General features: G+C 46.1%; 1 protein-coding gene across 2 annotated transcripts in view; it reads right to left on the bottom strand.

The window, feature by feature from the left end:
* Positions 1–7400: 7400 nt before the first annotated feature.
* Positions 7401–22033, bottom strand: part of ESRP2 (epithelial splicing regulatory protein 2) — a 94143-nt gene continuing 79510 nt past the window's right edge. The window contains exon 17 of one of the 2 annotated variants that reach the window (XM_067551583.1): positions 7401–7509. Coding sequence is in view for 1 of the 2 variants with exons in the window: in XM_067551598.1 (XP_067407699.1) it covers positions 7443–7460 (18 nt within the window). In the remaining variant the exon portion in view is untranslated. The remainder of the gene's footprint in view (positions 7510–22033) is intronic. The other variant, XM_067551598.1, reaches the window with a different exon arrangement.

The following is a 22033-nucleotide window of genomic DNA, read 5'->3' on the forward strand; positions in this document are numbered from 1 at the left end:
ATCTTTCAACCCCTGATTCCACAGACAAAAAGGCTTGGTTGCATGTAAGGATACTGGAATAGGACTAAGAATGCCAAATGAACATATATCCAGCATATAAAGTGACATGACTTGCTTGTTCACATCTACCTTCTTTGTATCTGTTGTATATTTCCTCTCTTATCCTGTACAACATTGTTTCAGTGCTGAGTCTCAGTCCTGGCAGCCTCATTGATCTATTGTAGTCACACACTGCAGACTTCAGTCCTCAGGCACAAGTCCTCTGATTTTGGTTTCATCCGGAAATCTGATTACTCCTGAATTTATAACAAAGAAATACCTGACAAACAAAGACTGAATGTTGCCATGTAGGATGCTAAGAGGTGATTGACAAATGGTGGGTGGAGCAACAGTCCATCCACTGAAAACTTGGCTAATTTTAGCCTAGTCCTGGCCTCTTATTATGTAAACACAAACAGTTGCTTCAACAATGGGGGAGAAGCAGTTCTATGGAGAGTGTTCCAAAGACAACATTTTTGTGAACCACTGTTAAAGTATTCCTAGACCTTGTGGAAGCCTGAACCTAAATGAAAAATGCTCATTGACTAGCATTAACAACTGTATAGTCAGTTTCATTATACTGTAGAGGTGCTTGTGTTACTGTGGTGACAAATGCAACATAAAAACTCAAGTGACCCTGTCAAGAGCTTTCTACAAGAGATCTCAACCTGCAACTTAATGCTTCCAGAAATTTAGTATACAAATTTTATGGAATTAAAATCAGTGGGTGAAGTCTCTCTCAAAAAGTGAGTAATAACCACTACATGATTACAGGCACGTGTGAGAGTAACTTCTGGAGCTCTAGAACTACAGCTCCAGTCATCCCTACCTGTGTTGTCCTTGGACCTGGTGCTTGTGGAGTGATTCCTTTCCCCATTGTAGAGTGAAGACCCTTTCCCTACTGTGCAGAGGTTCCATAAATAATGCAGTGATTTTTGTCAATCCAAATACTAGTGACGTCACACAACACTGATTTCTTGAGAGGTGAAGGGAAGACAAGTTCAGTACAGCTACTGATTTTGAAAAGATTGATCTCTTCCAAGCAACGTGTAGTGAGTTACAGAAAGATTATGAGCTCAGTGTTTTCTAGCTGCCTAAGAGGGTGTGTAATTATATTGATCTTTGTGAGATAGATATGGGTTTAACAAATTCCAAATTTAGTCTAAATCTGTAGTCTTTGGTTGGCAATGTTGCACCTGTCTTTACTGGGGGGGAGCATGAATCTCTATGACGTAGCACTGAGAGCGCATTGACCAATTTAGGATTAGTCACCGATTCGAAGTGTGTCCTGACTCTGTATGTTTACTGATGGTCCCTATTTATAGACCAGAAAGAATGGTTATAGTGCCAGTGATTTAATGTTAAGTAATTATGAGATTTACTAAATCTAGTGCTTGATGTTTGAACAGCACTCCACATTTTTTCCAGTATAATCAGTAGGTATGTAATTACACTCGCACTATAGATCAATGTGCGGTAGATACTTAGAGAAAAGACGCTGAGACTGACCGGATATAAGAGACACCAGTGGGGTGAGGTAATACTTCAAGCCTCCGAGTTTACACAGCTCTCTTGCAGGTGACCAAAAGAAAAGCTCTGTGAACTTTCTCTCTCACCAACCGAAGTTGGTCCAATAAAAAATTACCACCTCACCCAACTTAGCTATAATATTCTGGGACTGCCACAGCAATAAAACTTACTGCATACACCTAAGATGTAAGACAGTTGAAGACTGATTCATGGAGCGGTTAGAGAATATGTACGCAGGAGGGGGAGACTAAATGATAAACAGTGTATGACTAACCCTGAGGACTCAACCTATTTTCATGTCCTATAGGGTAATTAGATCCAAATTTTATTTGAGGCATCATGAAAATGGCAATGAAGTATTTTGGCCTTCCTGATAACTAGATGGAGGTGGCGAGGCTGCTTGAGGAAAGTCCCTTTACTGGAAGTCTGGGTTCTTTTTATGACCCAGGAGCCAGTGATGGCAAAAGGGAGGCCCTTATACCAGGACAACAGCAATGGTGCCCTTACGACACATCACCCTCCCCAAGAGCACCAAGCCTTGGCACCTCAGCTGAGGGAGATGACAGCATGCCCATGGGGCAGAGGCTGGAGATTTCCCCCTCCAAAAAAGTTTCTCCTCACTTGTGAGTAGGGGCCCCGCCTCAACTCCATGGGATTTTGCTTTAACTTAGCCATTCATTCCTTTCACCTCACTGGCTACTCAGCCCTTCCCTCACAATTCCTCCATTGCCAGCCTCACTCTCACTGCCGTCTCCTTCAGCATACCTCTCCTGTCTTCCTCTCAATATTTTTGTCTTAAGGCACATACTCATTGGCCAGTCCTCACCCTGATTACTTTGTATGTCGTAGCTTTTTGCTCTAGCTCCCTTGTCTTTAGATTTAGCTCTTCAGAGAAGGGACCATGTCTTCCTGCATGTTTGGAACGCTATTAAGTTATAGACACTACAAGGATATTAAAAAAATTAACTGTGATTAAAGTGCTGGATTATTTGAATTAACTCTATGCCTCTCTAGCACAGTGTAGCAGGAAGCAGTGATAAGAATTTCTTACTATGGTTAAACTAAAAAGTATTTAAGACTCCAACAGGTACCTGATGAAGGCTTCACATTGAATTTAGCATTGAACCTTTCTGTCTAACTCATAACACAGTTTCCAACTTTTGTCAGTGGTTTGACACCACACCCCCTTTTAACTTTGTATTTATTTAATTTTCATCTTTTAAGAGAAGATGGGAAAATTTTACATGCTCCCATACTACCAGTGATTTTTGCAATTACAAAGGTCAGATGGCTACGAAATTTCAAAAACATTTCAGTTTAAAATACCAATTCATAGTAGTTTTAGTTATAAACAAAGATGACCTTATATTGATGTAGTGAGAAAAACAGGACAGCTATCTTGGGAGATAGCATCTCTGTGACAGGAAATTAAGAGCTTAGTATCCACCTGTCAGCTGATTTTTATAATGTAGCTTTTTTCCTTTCTTTCCTATTTTAGGCATTAAGTGCAAGAACCACACTGGGAGACTATAGAGCCAGACAACCTAGTTTTGTTCTTGAAGGAGTCACGGGTTATTTATTTGACAATGATCATGCAACTAATTTCTGGTGCATAGATTGACGTAGTGAAAATAGGTAGCATTAGTTAATCCCTAGCAAACAACAATGGAGCTACATTTTACATAGTGTTGCAGGTCAGATTTCCTTCTCCTGGGGCAGCAGATTCTGACCATACAGGAGAGCTTGTGATACTTGCTTGGTCATTTTTACATTTACTGTCATTAGCTACTGTTTGGAAAACAAAAATATCTGTCTCATCTAACAATGTCACAGTAGCGACATCGGCTGGGAAGGTCTGGGACAATAAGGTGTGGTCAATCCCCCCTTGTATTGATGGAAAAATCTTATTCCTTTTCCCAAGTAAATCACGCTCTACATGAAGATATCAGACACTTAGAAAAGATACACAGAGCCTGCCTGTAACTTGCAAGGAAGAGGCAGTACACCACATGCATTCATTTCCATAATTTTGCTTCTACCCGAGACACGTATATAGTTTTACTTATGAGACAGGAAGTATACTTAACAGTTCACCTCCCTGCTCAGATTTGCAGCTCTGCATTAACATGACTATAATTGAATCATGTTTCAAGGACTCTGTTGGTCAGCTCCATGCATTTCTGTCCCGTGCAAAGATGAGTGGAAATGGAGAGGGGCTTCCTCTGAAGCATCAGAGACTGGCCAGAGCTGGAGATGACGACACTGACCAAGGTGGACCAGTTCTCTCAGGTAGTAGAGAATCCGCGAGATGCCTGGCTGGAGTGTCTTCCTCACACGCTTAGGGTCGAACAGAGCACCATAGGTAGGGTCAGGAAGGAATTTTCCCCCACATCAGAGTGGCAAGGAGGGGGAGGGGAGGGCGCTCCCTTCCTCTAGAGGATGGTGCCTGCTGGGATCATGTCAATCAGTTCCCTACCATTGCAAAGTCTTCTGGCATCATTGTTCCCTGCCTGTGACACACGGTTTACTTTCTGGGGGACTGAAATGTTTTAGTCTAACTAAAGTTTTTGGGTTTAATATGGGGGTATCTGGGTGAAATCTAATGCTCTGTGATGTGCAGGAGATCAGACTAGATGATCCAATGGTTTCATCTCAATTTAACGTCTATGAAACCTTGCACCTGACTTTAAAAAAAAAAAAAAATCAGGGAAGATGAAGGGCAAATGTCATTGCCTACCAACCATTTCAATCCTTTGGCTTGCTATATTTGGTTCTAGGCCATGTCCCTTCTTTTCTTTTCTCTTTCTAGCATTTGACCTGCACAGGTCCCATTAAAGACAGCATACCAACTGTGCAAGGGGGAGAACGAAAAATAATTTAAAAGTAAGATGCTTCTAAAAATTCACAAACAAGTACCAGAATCAATACTTTGGGCCTGAGGCTCCTCACACCAATCTTCCTCTGGTGTAACTAACTGCATTAACTTCAGTGGAGTTACTGCTGATCTACTCCGCTAGATGTGAGAGCAGAATTCAGCCTTTCCTACAGATGGAAACAATTGAAAGATTTGGTTACGGTCCCCTGCCACTCAGAACCTGTTACATGAAACTCTGTTGAAAAGCTGGCTAAGTAAAGCTTGGGGTGGGGGAAATAAGTAAGATGTAAAGATCCCAAAAGCAGGTGTAAATGTTTTGATGCAAAAGCCCTGACAAAATGAGTTGGCTAAGTGCCTTTCCAGCTGCTTTGAAAACTTACTTTTACAAGACAATAAAAAGCGTATTTGTGCCCTTTCCCAGCAACCCCCTCACAATAGCAGTCCCTGAACAGCTTTGGAGGGCTGAGGTATTTGAGGATTAGTATGAAGACACACAAACTAAGTAAATCCTGTCATTAAAGCTTCTATAGTAAGGGGCAGCTTTTAGGGCCACTTTTATTTCCCCTGAAGGGTATTTATTTAAATTCTCAATTATTACAAAGCAAATAATTTAATTCTGCCCAAAAAAACCCAGTGTAGCATCTGAACAGATAGCGAGGTGCTGTAGGCAAATAGTACGTTAACTACAGACATGGTATCAGTGAGGAGCCTCAATCTGATAATGAAAACCCAGTGAAGGGATGTAAAGTGGGGGGAATCTGGAAGTGAACAGAAAGACGAGTGGTGTGGCCTATAGTCATAATTCAGATGGATTAGGGGAGTGGCAGGGAAGAGGAATAGGGCAAAAGGAGGCCTTAGGGTAGGTACCTACTGAAGACTGGCTCCCAACACATCAGGCATGGAAGAATTTAATGCTTTAAGTATCTTGTAGGGCTGTGGGGACTTTTCTTTTGAGAAGCCTTCTGCCCCTTACCTTGAAAGGTGAATTCCAGCAAGCAATACTCTCATTGCAGTAGGTTCCCTAGCTGCTTTGTTAACCAGAGTTCAGGTTTGTTTCTACGTGTACTAATACATTTTTATCCTCCCCCTCACTCCTACTCCTTCCTACCCATCTTGCTTTTATCACACGAGAAGGAAACCGCTCTGTGCCTTGCCCCTTGTTGATCAAATATTACATAAAGAGACCTATTTCTCACAGGAAAGCAGTGAAGTGTGTGCAACTCAACGAGGGAGGGGAGGTCTAACACTGCCAAACAGAATCTTCTTCGGAATGAATATGATAAGATCTTAGAAGTTGGGCTATCCATGCCCTCACCCGGAAAAAGTAGTGGGAAATACTTCTAGAGTTTAAGATTCGGGGGCAATCGGGTGAGAGCTGATTTAAGTTGGAAGGGCCTTTCTTGTAACAAGGTCTGAATAACTCAAAAAGGCAAAGGAAATAGAATCACAGCTACTGTGAAGGACAGTGTACCTATTGAAGCACTTGATGTTTAAAAACCAACCAACTAATTCCACCCCCTTTAACCCTCCCCCCAAAAATTCTAACTATAGAGCCTGGCAGCTCTCAACTATGAGTGGGTAAGTTCATCTTTTTTATGTCATCACGTTAAATTTTCTAGCACACTACCCATGAGAAAAACAGACATACAGACACCAAGAGTAAAGTTGGGTAGAGTGCTGGCTTTAACACTGAATTTACCAGTTTGCAGAATTTAGTCTAATCTAGGACTTGTTTATGGTATGAAATGTTATGGTTACATTCCTAGTGTAATGTAATATGCAACACTGGACCTGAATATTTAGGATCAGGGTATCTTGGACGAATGGGGCATTCTCCCACCAACATGTGAAGACTGCAGTAGATTGCTCCTAATATTGTAATGGGAATTGCCCGTAAATCTTCCATGAATGGATCAGTCACTGCATCCATTAATCTTCCTTCATGTTGTGCCTAATGAAAATGAATCAGGGTTTGTATCCTTGCTGAATAGCAAGGAGCTCCTAGCGGCCATAATGGCCAACCTATGGTAGGAGTGCTACAGTGATTCCCTCTAAACAAATCAACTCTTTTTAAAGTCATTTCTCATTTTATATTTTTAGATAAAAAATGCTGCAGGTATTGTGTAAGAGCAGACTTATTTTCATCATAACATCTTCTGCTTGTTGCCTGCCTTTTTACAGAGCACTGGTTTTCTACTCTTTCACAAGTGCTAGAATTCATTGATGCGAGTTTGGTGTAATGAGAGGCATGTAATAGCTAGAGATGGATGAACAAGTTGCAACAATTTGTTTAATTTATTTAATGAATTTCATCCCCTCTTTCAGTTCATAAGAAATCTGCAAATATGGTATCTAATGAACTGAATCCACCAAGTGCTTTAGGCAAATATATTTAATGTATGGGTGGCTCACAAATCATCAGTTGTTTCTGTTACTTAGAAGAGCTGCAATTCATGATCAGTGGTGTGTGATTGCCTAAGTTCACAAGGTATTGTTTCTGCTTTAGCCTTTTAATGCAAAAATGCCCCCTTCCTTACACTTTGTTCCCATGAACAAATTTCATAAAATGTTAATGAGAAGTGAATAAAAGCAGTGGGGGAGGTTGTTATTCAAATAACTGTTGGCAAATACTGCCTTGCCTTGCAATATTTGCCTGGCTGTAGTCACAGCAGCTGGATAAGGAGTGTAAGTCATCAGACCAGTAGGACAAATAAGGCAATGTTGAAAATGAATTAAGTGCTACTGTGAGATCTCTTTTTTTAGGATGTGAAAAAAACAGCTATGCCAGGAATGTCATCATCATCTGACCTCACATCATATGATTGGCAGAAGTTATAATAGAAAAGTTACATGAACAATAAAAGAAAAGGCTCATGAACAATAAGAGCAACAGGGATGCAGCACTGGCCAGTTACTGGGTTGAACAGCATCAGGGTTTGTCTAGAGGTAGACATTTGTGACTGTCCACAGGAGTTTGAAATGCTGACTGGCTGAACCCTTAGTACCAGTCCAGCTCCTGAAATGACAAGGATAAAAGATACCAGAGAATGATGGGGCTTCATTAGCTAGAAGTGGAAAAGAAAGAGAACACAAAAGTCAAACAGCAACATTTGGTTATATAGGACAGATTAAATAGTTGCCTACTGCAATACTACAGAAGTGTAACCTCAATTCTTATGTAATGGCGGGGATGATGCCAACCCTGATGCCAACAAAAGCACATAGTTCTGTTACTTATCCAAAAATAATTTACCCTAAAGATGACACTGACCATTATATATTTTCTCTCTCTTGCTCCTCTGTGCCACTTTTCTTCCCACATTTTATTTTAAAATATTGAAATTGAAATCTATTTCCTTACCAAATCCTTTTCCTCTAGCACATACTTCCACTGCTTTGCATCAGTTGCATACATCCATGTGTGCTAAAACATGTTGCATATTTTTCAAATAATACATGGACTCTAACAGCTCTAATTAACATTAGTACCGGTTGATTAAACTTGGGTTCTATTGAGTTAATTTTTGAGTGGAAGGATGGTGATTAAATCCTTTGTAAAGTATCGAGACTGAAATGAAAATGGCCATTATATTCCACTTCCACTCAGCCAATAATGTGCATTAAAATCTGATTACATAACCTGACTCTACTTTTATACATTTCCCTCCCACCCATCTGTCTTGGGCCAGCTTCCCTACAGCCAGAAGGCCAAAGAACACAATCTTTTCTAGAGTAATTACTAGAGATGACCCTGGACAGCCATGTTCAGACCTGGATCTCATACACCCTAAAGTCTTCAGAGCTAGAGTTTGGTTTGGACCCTTATAGAAGCCAGTGGCTAAATTTGGATCCATGTTTATTCCCTTCCCCAAAGTTCAGGCGTCTTTGCATGCAGGGCCTGGTGCTGGTCTGCCTGTAATTAACTCTGCGACTAATACAACAGTTATATCGCTCTAGCACAATAGCATCGGCAGCATTCATTTCGGAACCTGAGCATGGCATGTTTGCCACAGGGGTCAGCCACCTCCAAACTCCAGTCTCCACTACTGCCAAGGTTCATTGGTCCCTCTGACCCCACCCCATGCCTCTCGTCTACATGGGCACGAACGATACTGCCAGCTATGACCCTGAGCAGATCAGCAGTGGCTGCAGCGCTCGGGAAGTAAGGGTAAAGGAGTTAGGGCTCAAGTTGCGTTATCTTCCAACCTCCTGAGTTGAGGGCAAGGGTCCAGGTGGGGACATGGGCATCCTGGAGATGAATGCATGGCTGAGCTGATGGTGTCTATGGGAAGGATTTGGCTTCCCATGCATATGGACAAATTGGAGGGGGTGCAGAGGAGAGCACAAAAATGATAGAAAACCTGACCTGTGAGGAAAGATTAAAGTCTGAGGGGAAAACAGACCTGATAGTCTTCAAATATGTTAAGGGCTGTTATAAAGAGGATGGTGATCAATTGTTCTCCATGTCCAGTGAAGGTAGAACAAGAAGTAAAGGGCTTAATTTGCAGCAGGGGAGTTTTAGGTTAGATGTTAAGAAAAACTTTCTAACTATATGGGTAGTTTAAGCTCTAGAATAGGCTTACAAGGGAGGTTGTGGAATCCCTATCCCTGGAGGTTCTCTCTTCGAGTGATTGCTCATATGCATTCCAATTTAGGTGTGTGTGCACCCCGTGCACAGATTCCCGGAACCTTTTTCCCTTAGCCTGCCCACAGGGCCAGCTCAGGCGCCCCCTGGAGTGCTGTGCTCATGTCGCGGTATAAAGGGCACTGCTGGCCCCGCGGGTCCCCAGTTCCTTCTTTCCGCCTCTGACGGTTGCTGGAACTTCTGCCCTTGCTATTGCAAGCAGCAGTCCTTAGCCTTCTTACTATAGTCTAGCTTCAGTTAGTTCATTGTTATTCAGATTTAGTTGATCGTGGACAGTTCATTACTGTCAATTGCCCTTAGGGGTTCTTCGCTGAGAACCATGCCGGGCTCGGCTGGTTTCAAGAGCTGTTCCATCTGCTCCAAGCAATTTGCGGTGAGTGACCCTCATGACCGATGCCTCCGGTGCCTCAGAGAGCAGCACTGCAAAGAGAAATGTAGGATCTGCAAGTCCTTCAAGCCCCACACCCAAAAGGAAAGGGAGGCCAAGCTGAAGGTCTTGCTCATGGAGTCGGCGCTCCGTCCGGCCTCAGAACCATCAAGGTCACCGGCACCGAGCGGATGCTCGGTGCAGAGCGCACTGCCGGCACCGACAGCAGCACCGAAGCCTTCGGTGCCGAAGAAAGCAAAGCGGTCCGGCACCGCCTCCATGGACTCCTCCCTGCGACCAGAGAAGCAGAGAGAAGCTCAGGAGACACCCCAGCCACGTGCCGTGGAGGCTCCTCCGGCACCGGTGTCTCCTCGCAGGGAGCCTCCCCCGACTCCTGGAAGTGGGGGAGCGCCCTTGCAAGGGCCGTCGACACCGGAGGCGTTCGTCGCGGCAAAGGCCCTCTTAGCCTTGCCTACGCCTCTGTCCCCCCCTCGGCCGAGGGGCGCGGGACTAGTGTCTTGGGGCAAACCCGCGCTGGGTAGCCCCGGTGGGTGGAGGAAACATCGCTCCCCATCCTCACCCAGACAGCCACGGAGGGTAGAGAGTGCATCCCCTCCAAGCTCCGACTCCAAGTCGTCGAGCGCCTCGGCACCGCGGGCGGTCAAGAGGCACCAAGAGCCGGCGCAGAAGCGTCAGCGCTGACTCTGACACCACCCACAGCTCGGGCTTGAGCTCTCCAGTGCGGGGCAGGTCACGGCATCGCTCTCCGAGCAACACTCGAGCGGCACCGAGTGAGGTCCACCCCGAGGCCCCCTTAACCCCGGCTGCAGCAGCTCCGTCTCCTCCGGCACCGACTGCGGCACAGACCATGCTGGGACCGGTTACGACGCCAGCCTTGTCAGCGGCGTCTTACGTCTCCTTGCCGTGGTCTGCCTTAATGGGCCAGTCCACGGTACCTCCAGGGCTACCGGCACCAGGGGGTGCGGTACCGCCGGCACCGACGTATCTGCCGGCACCGATGTATGCGGCTCAGCCATCAGCATATGCGCCATCGATGGCACCGCCCTACGCGGCACTGGGGCTTCCGGCACCGCTGACTTCGGCACCGCTGACTTCAGCACCGGGTAAACCAGTGCGCTCCCGTTCCGCTTCAACGGCACGCAGCAGAAGGAGCCGTCACTCCCGGTCCTGCAGTGGGAAGTGCCGCTTCAAACGGTCGGGTCGTCGACGCAGGAGGTCCACCAGTTCCTCCAGCCGATCCTCCTCAAGGGGACATCGTAGACGTCGGCACCAGTCCTACTCCTCGTCCCAGAGCCGTTCCCCGCCGAAAGGTCGCAAGAGATGGTCTGGGGCCTCAAGCCACAAGAGACAATACAGGGACACCCAGCAGCCACCTATGCCAGGGTGGCTGCAAGGGCCGTGGCAGTGGCCATATTGGGGACCTTGGACCGCTCAGCCTGGTCAGGTTGCTGAGTCGCTCCACTCTGGGGTGGTACAGCCCCCACCTCTCCCGACACAGCTGCCCCCTCAACTCCCTTCTGACAGGGAATCAGATCCTCACCTCAATCCCTGGAAAAATCATGGAGCAGGTCCTTAAGGAATCCATTTTAAGGCACTTGGAAGAGAGGAAGGTGATCAGGAACAGTCAACACGGATTCACCAAGGGAAAGTCATGCCTGACCAACCTGATTGCTTTCTGTGAAGAGGTGACTGGCTCTGTGGATGTAGGAAAGGCGGTGGACGTGATATACCTTGACTTTAGCAAAGCTTTTGATACGGTCTCTCACGGTATTCTTATCGGCAAGTTAAAGAAGTATGGGTTGGATGAATGGACTATAAAATGGATAGAGAACTGGCTAGGGCATAGGGCTCAACGAGTAGTGATCAATGGCTCCATGTCTAGCTGGCAACCGGTCACAAGCGGAGTGCCCCAGGGGTCAGTCCTGGGGCCAGTTTTGTTCAACATCTTTATTAATGATCTGGAGGATGGGGTAGATTGCACCCTCAGCAAGTTTGCGGACGACACTAAGCTGGGGGGAGTGGTAGATACCCTGCAAGGTAGGGATAGGATACAGAGTGACCTAAACAAACTGGAGGATTGGGCCAAAAGAAATCTAATGAGGTTCAACAAAGATAAGTGCAGAGTCCTCCACTTAGGAAGGAAGAATCCCATGCACAGCTATAGACTGGGGACCGATGAACTGGGCAGCAGCTCTGCAGAAAGGGACCTGGGGGTAATGGTGGATAAAAAGCTCGATATGAGTCAGCAGTGTGCCCTGGTTGTCAAGAAGGCTAATGGCATATTGGGCTGCATTAGGAGGGGCATTGCCAGCAGGTCACGGGAAGTGATTATTCCTCTCTATTCGGCATTGGTGAGGCCGCATTTAGAATATTGTGTCCAGTTTTGGGCCCCCCACTACAAAAAGGATGTGGACAAGTTGGAGAGAGTGCAGCGGAGGGCAACAAAAATGATTAGGGGGCTGGAGCACAGGACTTATGAGGAGAGGCTGAGGGAACTGGGCTTGTTTAGTCTGCAAAAGAGAAGAGTGAGGGGGGATTTGATAGCGGCCTTTAACTACCTGAAAGGGGGTTCCAGGGACGATGGGGCTAGGCTGTTCTCGGTGGTGGCAGATGACAGAACAAGGAGCAACAGTCTCAAGTTGCAGGGCGGGAGGTCTAGGTTGGACATTAGGAAAAAGTTTTTTACTAGGAGGGTGGTGAAGCACTGGAATAGGTTACCTATGGAGGTGGTGGAATCTCCATCCTTAAAGGTTTTTAAGCTGAGGCTTGACAAAGCCCTGGTTGGGATGATATAGCCGAGGTTAGTCCTGCTTTGAGCAGGGGGTTGGACTAGATGACCACCTGAGGTCCCTTCCAACTCTAATATTCTATGATGGCCCCTCCACAGGGCCTGTCCCCCTGTCCTCCTCTTCATCTCCGGATGAGAGGACGTCAAGGCGCCCCTGTTCGATTTTCGGGCGCATCAAGACCTCCTTAAGCGGGTAGCCTCCAATTTGGGGATACCGCTTAAGGAGATGTCAGAGGAGGATGACCCCCTCTTTGGCCCTTCGGGCTCCTCAGGCCCCTCTCGAGTGGCCCTCCCAGTCCATGAGAGGGTTATGAAAATTGTAAAGGCCCTTTGGCAAACGCCTTCCTCTGTTCCCCCAATATCAAAGGGAACAGAAAGGAAATACTATGTGCCGAAGGAAAACTTTGAGTTCCTGTATAACCATCCCCTCCCAGGAACTCTAGTTGTGGATGCGGCAAACCAAAGAGATCGCCAGGGGGGTCAAGGTAGTACCCCCAAGGATAAGGAGGGGAAGAAGTTAGATCTCTTCGGCCGCAAGGTTTATTGCACGGCTGCTTTACAACTAAGAGTGGCGAACCATCAGGCCCTCTTGGGAAAATATAATCAGAACCTGTGGGTGTCAATGCAGCGTCTGATCTCAGCGCTTCCTGCTGAACAAGCTGCAGACCTGGCCACACTGGCACAGGAGGGGGAGACGGTGGCCCAAGCAGCCCTGCAATCCGCCAGCGATGCGGCAGATACCGCAGGCAGGGAAATGGCCTCTGCCATAGTAATGCACCGATGTTCCTGGCTGCAGGCATCAGGGTTGTCGGTTGAGGTCCAGCAAGCCATCCAGGACCTCCCCTTTGAGGGTTCCGCCCTTTTCTCAGAAAGGACAGATGATAAACTACACGCCCTTAAAGATTCGAGGGCTACCCTGAGGTCGCTAGGGTTATACACCCCTCAGGCATCGAGACGCCAGTCTCGCCCCCAGCCACAGAGGCAGCCACTTCCCCCGCCAAGACAAGCCCCCAGGGCCACTCAGCAGAGACGGGGGCGGGAGCGCTTCAGGGGCCCTAACCGCCGTGGTCGGCAGGGCTCTTCGGCGTGGGCGCAGCATGGCGCAAAAACCGGGAGTGGCAACAGTAATAAACGTTTTTGACAGTGACTATGAGGGTGGCACTCTTCCTCTTCCCCGGGAGCTTGACCCACCCTTTCAAAATAGGCTTCGGCCTTACTACCAGGCTTGGGAATCGATTACTATGGACCGTTGGGTCCTAGGGGTGGTCCTTAGGGGTTACGCCCTTCAGCTTATGGCCCGTCCCCCAGACTCTCCTCCCATTCTATCCCTTATGAGGGACCCCGCACATAAGCAACTACTCATTCAGGAGGCACATTCACTCCTGAGCCTCGGTGCAATTGAGGAGGTCCCAGGGAGGGAAAAAGGAAAGGGATTTTATTCCAGATATTTCCTGATCCCCAAGGCCAAGGGCAGCCTAAGACCGATCCTGGACCTCCGCCGTCTGAACAGATATATCAGACGTATCAAATTCCGTATGGTTTCCCTAGCCTCCATAATTCCGGCATTAGACCCAGGGGATTGGTACGCGGCCCTTGATCTAAAGGACACCTATTTTCATATCTCCGTTTTGCCAAGGCATAGGAGATTCTTGAGATTCACGATAGAAGGAGGTCACTATCAATTTGCGGCCCTCCCATTTGGCCTGTCGTCAGCCCCGAGAGTTTTCACAAAGTGTATGGCTGTGGTGGCGGCCTACTTACGCCGTAGGGGAGTTCAGCTCTTCCCATACCTGGATGACTGGCTCAAGTGCAAAACAGCCTGGAGTTCGTCTGTGCCACATGCACCAGACTGGGGCTTGTCATCAATGAACAAAAGTCCACTCTTACCCCAGTGCAGCGCATTGACTTTATCGGGGCTTCAGGCCAGAGCCTTCCTGCCATGATCGCGTTTCGAGGCAATGGGTTCCATCATTGAAGAGTTGCATAGGTCCCCCATGACAACAGCTAGGCGCTGCCTACAGCTGTTGGGACATATGGCAGCCTCCACCTATGTGGTGAGGCTAGCTCGCCTCAAACTAAGACCTTTACAGGTCTGGTTAGCTTCGGTCTATGTTCCCTCTACTCATGTACTGACCAAGGTGGTCATGATTCCCCCACAGGTGCTGTCCTCCCTCCGTTGGTGGATGAACCCGAGGGAGGTGCTCAAAGGAGTCCCATTCAGAGACCTGGCTCCGTCCGTAACCCTTATCAGATTCTTGAAGGGCAGGGCGGTACGGGTCCTCACGGACAATATGGCAGCCATGTTATATATGAACAGGCATGGGGGAGCGCGTTCCTCGGCCCTGTGCCAGGAAGCCACGCGTCTCTGGGAATTCGCAGTGAGGCACGACTTTCATTTGTTTGCCTATCACCTCCCGGGGAACAGGAACGACGAGGCGGACCGCGTCAGTCGGTCGTTCTCACCCAGGCACGAGTGGTCGCTGCACCAGGAGGTGGCAGCTTTAATCTTCCGAAAGTGGGGAGTTCCACAACTGGACCTGTTCGCGTCGTCGTGGAACAGGAAGTGCCCCATTTACTGCTCGCTTCGAGGTCGAGGGCCGGGCTCCCTTTCCGACGCGTTCCTAGTGGAATGGGGAGGGGCCCTGATGTATGCATTTCCCCCCATTCCGCTCCTTCCTCAGGTCCTTCTCAAGATCAAGAGGGACAAAGCGAATGTTATATTGATTGCCCCAGCGTGGCCGAGACAGTACTGGTACTGTACACTACTTCACCTATCTATCGCCACACCAATTACACTCCCCAGGTGATACAACCTGCTCTCCCAGGACCAGGGGTGCCTTCTGCACCCGGACCTGGATTCCCTCCATCTAACAGCCTGGAGACTCTCTGGCTGACGGAAAGTGAAAGGGCCTGTTCTTTACAGGTCCAGCAGATTCTGCTTGGTAGCAGAAAACCCTCCACACAGGTTACATACCGAGCTAAGTGGAGGTGCTTTACGGGTTGGGCAGAAGCTAGGGATATCACACAAACCTGCTCACCTATACAGGTGATCCTGGAGTACCTTCTATACCTTAAAACCCAGGGCTTAGCCCTGGCATCCCTGAAGATACAGCTGGCAGCTATTTCGGCTTTTCACCAGCCGCTGCAAGGGAGGTCACGGTTTTCCCACCCCATGTCGGTTAGATTTTTAAAAGGGGTGGAGAGGATGTTTCCTCAGGTCCGAGATCCAATTCCCCCCTGGGATTTAAACCTGGTCCTCACCATGCTGACAGGACCTCCCTTTGAACCCATGGCCACGTGCTCCCTGCTACTCCTCTCCTAGAAGGTAGCGTTCCTGGTGGCCATCACTTCCGCCAGAAGGGTCTCTGAGATAAGAGCCTTAACTTCGGAGCCCCCCTACACGGTCTTTTACAAAGATAAGGTTAGGTTGAGGCCCCACCCAGCCTTCCTTCCTAAGGTGGTGTCCCAATTCCACTGTAACCAAGACATTTTCCTCCCTGTGTTTTTCCCAAAACCCCACGGCTCGGAAGAGGAACGGAGATGGCATTCGCTGGATGTCAGGCGGGCTCTGGCACACTACCTGGAGAGGACCAGACCCTTCCGTAAATCGTCACAGCTGTTCGTAGCAGTGGCAGACAGGATGAAGGGCTCTCCCGTCTCCGCCCAGCGGATCTCTTCTTGGATCACGTCTTGCATTAAGGCGTGTTACGAGCAGGTGAAAGTGCCTTTACCAGGAACGGTGACGGCACATTCGACTAGGGCTCAGGCCTCTTCGGCAGCCTTTCTAGAGAACGTGCCACTGCAGGACATCTGCAGGGCTGCCACCTGGTCATCAGTTCATACTTTCATGACCCATTATGTCATTGTTCAACAGGCTAGAGACGACGCAGTGGTTGGCAGAGCCGTATTGAGTAGAGCTGCTTGTCAGTGACTCCTACCCGCCTCCATGGGTATGGCTACTCAATCACCTAAATTGGAATGCATATGAGCAATCACTCGAAGAGAGAAAACAAGGTTACTTACCAGTAACTGTTGTTCTTCGAGATGTGTTGTTCATATCCATTCCAAACCCACCCCCTGTCCCCGCTGTCGGAGTCGGCAGAAAGAAGGGACTGGGGACCCGCGTGGCCAGCAGTGCCCTTTATACCGTGACATGAGCGCGGCACTCCAGGGGGCACCTGAGCTGGCCCTGCGGGCAGGCTAAAGGAAAAAGGTTCTGGGAATCTGTGCACGGGGCGCGCACACACCTAAATTGGAATGGACATGAGCAACACATCTCGAAGAACAACAGTTACTGGTAAGTAACCTTGTTTTTTTAGGAACAGATTGGATAGATACCTATCAGGGATGGTATAGGTTTACTTGGGTCCTGCCTCAGTGCAGGGGTCTGGACTAGATGACATCTTGGGGTCCCTTCCAGCCCTACATTTCTATGATACTGCTACAAAAACAGCCCAGGCTTGCAGAAATCATATTGTTTGGAGGAGGAAAGAGGATTAGGCTATTGCAGAATAGCTAAGTTAATCTTGTGTCTCTCACTCTCTGATCAGGTAGCTTTAGAAACGGGTCAGTATTATCCCCAAACAAACTAACTGTTTTTTCTTTATATTGTTCCTGACGCTGTAATGGGTTCTGGTTTGTTCATTATCCAAACATCACGCCCTCATACTTTTGTTGATATAGAAAAGATTTTCAAGGGTATATACAGAATTTTTAAAGGATAAAAGAACGGTTTACATGGAATGGAAAGCAAGATAGAATTAACCGCTATCACCCTTGGTGTTCTCTCGGAGCTAAGCAGAGGTCAGTAGCATGGGACAAGGCTGCAAAAAAATTCAATACCACCTATCTCTCCATAGCACTGTGGAGTGCACTTTGCCTGATGCTTGAAAGCTTAGCTGCTGCCCACACATTTAACAGACATGGTTGCATCTCCTTCCAGCTTTAATGCAGGGAGGGGTTTTTGTTTTGTTTTGTTTTGTTTTTATAGACACTTCTCTTTACAAACTGCATGTAAAACAAACTGTACTGCATATCAGTTTTAGCTTTAATATTCTCATCTAAAACAAGAGATTTAGGACACACAAGATGGATGATTTGTCTGGTTTATGTATTTAAAAATCACTATATTTCCACTGCCCTCTTCCTATTCTTTCATAGCAAAATACTGCCTGAAAAAATGCTTTTGCATAGAGAACACTTTACCTAGATGATAAGCTTCATACACAACCACCTTTGTTTTTAAATGTGTGCAACAGGATTTCAAAGTGAAATATCTTGCATGCAGGAAAGCCATCATGAGAAGTCATTTGGTCTCACTTCAATACCTGCTCCTGCAATCTGTTACACTTGGTATCTTGTCAATTTCAAGTGAGTGGTACTAATATTAATTAGCTGTGCAACCAAAGCTGAATCAGGACACACAAGAGCAATGTGTGACAAGCACTCACATACCTGTGTTGAGGAAATCATCATGAATATGCAGCAGGGGGCACCATTTTACCTTAGCCACTCATTAGGAAGGCATAACTAAGTACCACCCAGCAGCCTATTAAATAGGAAAAGAGTATTGTATTCTAGAACAGGGGGAGCAACACAGGAACAATGAGTCTAGGGCTGAAATTCATGACCTGTATTAAACAGGAGGTAAAACGAAATAATCATCAGAGTCCCTTTGGGCCTTGAAAAATCAATGAATGACTTAATAAAACAAGCAGACAGTTTGGCACAGCCAACCAATAGATCATTTTGTGTGTGTTCAGGTTTTGCACTGCAGTTTTGGCTCCCATCCCCACTAATCTGAGCAGTTTTTAAGATTTCCATGTTCAAAATAGAGGGGAAGTAATTTCATTGAGAAGGTGGGGGCAGGGGAAGGATTGGGAGAAGAGACTGAAAGGAAGCATGGAATATATGTAACAATAGGAGCCGATCCAAACAATGAAACAATTCCTCCACTTTCTAAGTATTAAATTACAGTCATCCGCTGGCTAGTATCAAACTTCATTATCGGCTCTTCTCTTATTAATCTGGGCCTGTTTTTCATATAGAAATTGCATGTCTACTTCTCATGTGCATTCTGGGGCTGAAAGGAGGGCAGATGTGCATGCATAAGGCATAACAGATGTCTTTGTTGCCACCTGGATGCACAAAGCTTTCCATTTGCACGTAGGGGGGGAATGGACCTGATAGTCTTCAAATATGTTAAGGGCTGCACATGGTGGGGGAGCATGCAAGTGCACTCAGGTTTTTTTGATGGTCCTCTTAAGGGAAGCTGCTTATTCTGTTCCATCTAGGTTCTCCGACTCAGAGTCAGAGCATCTTACATGACAAACTTCCTAAATAGATAGATCTGGTGACTATATTACTGTCTAATATCTCTTAAAAAGAGCTAACTGCTGTAATGTTTTATTTTTTCTATTTATATGGCATGGATTTGTAAACCTGTTCAATCTTCCTAAATACATAAATAGTAACAAAAACCTCCACTAATGGGTAAATAGCTACTTCATCTTGAAGCCCTCATCCAGGCTAGGAATTTAGTGGGTAAAAGCAGCAATGAAACAGACCTTTGCCCAAAAGGAGAGCATTAGAATAGTTTTTAACCAAGGCACAATACTTCCAGCTAATAGCAAAGCCTCAGTGAAGCATTTCTAATGTAGCCTTCATTGTGACATCCATTCAACTCTATGATTCCAGGTAAGGCATTGAGAAGGGTTATTCTAAAAATATAACAGATGGCTAATATACTTGACTTAAAAACAGAAAAGACTAGGGAGCCCTACTAAATTTTTAACTAGCCACATTGATAATATATCAGAGTGAATTTTAGTTTATATTTTGGATGAGACAATTTATGCACAATCTCCAGTTTTGATTTACAGCCACCTCTTACATACCACACCTTTCATCAAGGATCTCAGACATATACAGAGCACTCCCATCAAACACAACTGAAACTCAGCCACCTCTAGGCTAGAACACACAGATGCTGAATATTAACACAATTGTAGGAGGACAGGAAATGAAGAAATACCATAACCAACTGAAATACAAAAGCATTTCAGGTGGGTAAAATGCAATTATCCAAGCTGGAATCTGCCCAGGACACTGAGGCAAAACACAATGCACATGAAAAAAGTACTGTATGATCTTCACTTACAAATTTTCATGACCTTGGTTTTATGCTTCATTTGAGATACCATCTCCATTCCATACACGGATACCCATTACCAAGCATGACTGAAAAAGGAGAGATGCTTTCAGCAATCTCCCTTCCTAATGCTATTACACAAGTACTTGACTCAGCCCAACTCTGTGAAATAGTTGTCTCAAATACTGAACACACTAAAAACCTATTAGGACAGGTTGTCAACCTACCATCACCTAGGATAGGAACACTTGTTGGAGATATTGGTTCCAAGAGAGGTCTGCAGCATAGGTTATAGATCTATGACATGGAACAGAAATTACCTGTAGGACTAGGATTTTCTAAAAGCCCTCTTCCCTGTTTTTTTAAGGAGCACTTTACATCTACAAAATTTTAATCCATGTTTATCCCCACAAAAATGAATGGTGGGTGTAAATCAGGGTGCTTACCTCGCTCTAACTTCCTGATTTGTACTTAGACAGGGGCTGCAAATTGCATTTGCAAACAGCAGAGTTGGGTCTTTCGGAAAATCTGGCCCATAGTGTCCTCAGTCTTCATATGCCCTAAAGCTTACAAAATTCTGCATGCCTTAAAAATGAGGTGTGTGTCAGAAGAACCTACAGCCTTTGTAGCCAAAGTGAGTAGCACAAACTTTTTATTTTAGGAGGTCTGCTTTGTAAGGGAAAAATGTAAAGTAACTGTGGCTAATGTCACAGGCAGGTACGCAGGAACCACATTTTAGGCAAGCACCGGGATTCAGGGAGGACTTCTATTAAGAGAAGCCATTTAACTAGGAAACCCCTCTACGGCAAGAAGGAGCAGCTCCCTGCCCTAGCCAGGTTGAAGTGAAGAGAAATGGTGAAGGAAGGGCTGAAGGGTAGGGTGAAGTTGGCAATAGATAGATTAGAAAGAAAAGAAAGAAAAAGAAAGAAGGTGGCAAAGGAAGTTGGTCGTTGGGAACCCTGCTTTGTTCACTCAGAGTTCGAGAAGTCTCAGTTATTTTATCTAAGACGCCCGCACTCTCAGGGCTGGCCTTCCAATGGCGACTGTGGCTTCCCTGTTGGTTTCACACAGCTGGAGTAATATTTACAGTGCTTCAAAGGAAGAGTCCTTCTCAGAACATGGTGGGGAGCTGGAAATAGTAGGTACAAAGTGTGCTCTGGCTTGCATAGCAATATATCATATATCCAGTATCTTCAGCATTCGAGTCTGTGCTTCAGTTTAGTGAGAAAATGCTTAAAAGTCAAAACATGCACCTTTGTTCGTGAGGCATCCCTCGATACTGTCTATCAATACCACAGAAACATCCATTAAACTATTACAGCAACAGAGGGATGGTTATTTATAATGTTCCAGTACTAGCAACATTTTTAGTGCTAGCTACATTAGGACAAATGGTGCTTATAAAAAAATAAATGCTAAGGCACTCGTTCAAAAGGGGAGGAATGTTTTTCCTCCATAATGTGTCATAAAAAGGACATTATCTCCAGTACTTCAAATAAGTGAAGTCAATGGGTTACATATGTGGTTTGACTAGGAGTTTGAGATGGACTCAGTTTACTGTATTCACCTTGAAAACAACAATAAAAATAACCATTTTCCTTGTGGTTACAGATGAAAATCTGAAAAGATATGGAACAGTAACACAACAGGGAAGGGAGAGAAGGAGGAGATGAGATACAGCAGCACCTTTCTGCTCTAATTCATCCTTGAGGGATTAAATGTTGAACCCTAATCAATCACATGAAAAAACAAAGTAATTTAAACTAAAATTATTTGTTTATATTACACCCAAAGGTGTGGTATGCGACTTAGATTACATCTACACTGCAAAGAAAACCCCACAGCACTGAGTCTCAAAGACTGTGTCCATTGTCTCAGGCTGCAGAACTACAAGTAGCAATGCAGATGTTCAGACTGGAACCTTCCCCATGACTCTGCGACTTCCTGCTGCAGGCTTTTTTTTTTTTTTTGGGGGGGGGGGGGGGGGGGACACGACGACGACAACGACAGGATAAACATGTCCTTAGAGTTCACAGGAGGACTGGCCCTTTCCCAGGAGAGTTCGCATTCTGAGTTCAGTCAGTCATAGGAACTGTCCTACAGATCAGACCAGTGGTCCATCCAGTCCACTGTCCTGTCTTCAACAATGGCCAGTGCCAACTGATTTGGAGGAAGGTGCAAAAACTATCCATCTGAGCATAACCAACTCAAAGGGAAATATTTTCCCCGTACCTCCAAAAGTTAGGGTTAATATAAGGGTTAATATCCCTTTGAGAGATGTGGATGCACAAGAGAGGGTAAGTACACACAGGGGAATACAAAACAAGATGACAGAGGAAATGAAAGCCAAGACTCTGCCACAAAGGGCTTTGAATACAAACAATCTAATATTTAGGGTATGTTTACACTAGAAGCACTACAGCAGTACAGTTGCAGGTGCACCATTGCATTGCAGACACTTACTACAGTGAGGGAAGGGGTACTTTCTGTGACTGCTGTAAATCCCCCTTATAAGCTAAGAAGAATTCTTCCATTGGCCTAGCACTGTTTACAGCGGGGCTTAGGTTGGCTTAACTAAGTCTCTCAAGGATATGACTTTTTCACACGTGAGTGATGCA

Source organism: Emydura macquarii, unplaced genomic scaffold (genome assembly GCF_026122565.2).
Source record: "Emydura macquarii macquarii isolate MOO-44397 ecotype Brisbane River unplaced genomic scaffold, CSIRO-AGI_Emac_v2 contig_295, whole genome shotgun sequence".
NCBI lineage: Eukaryota > Metazoa > Chordata > Testudines > Chelidae > Emydura > Emydura macquarii.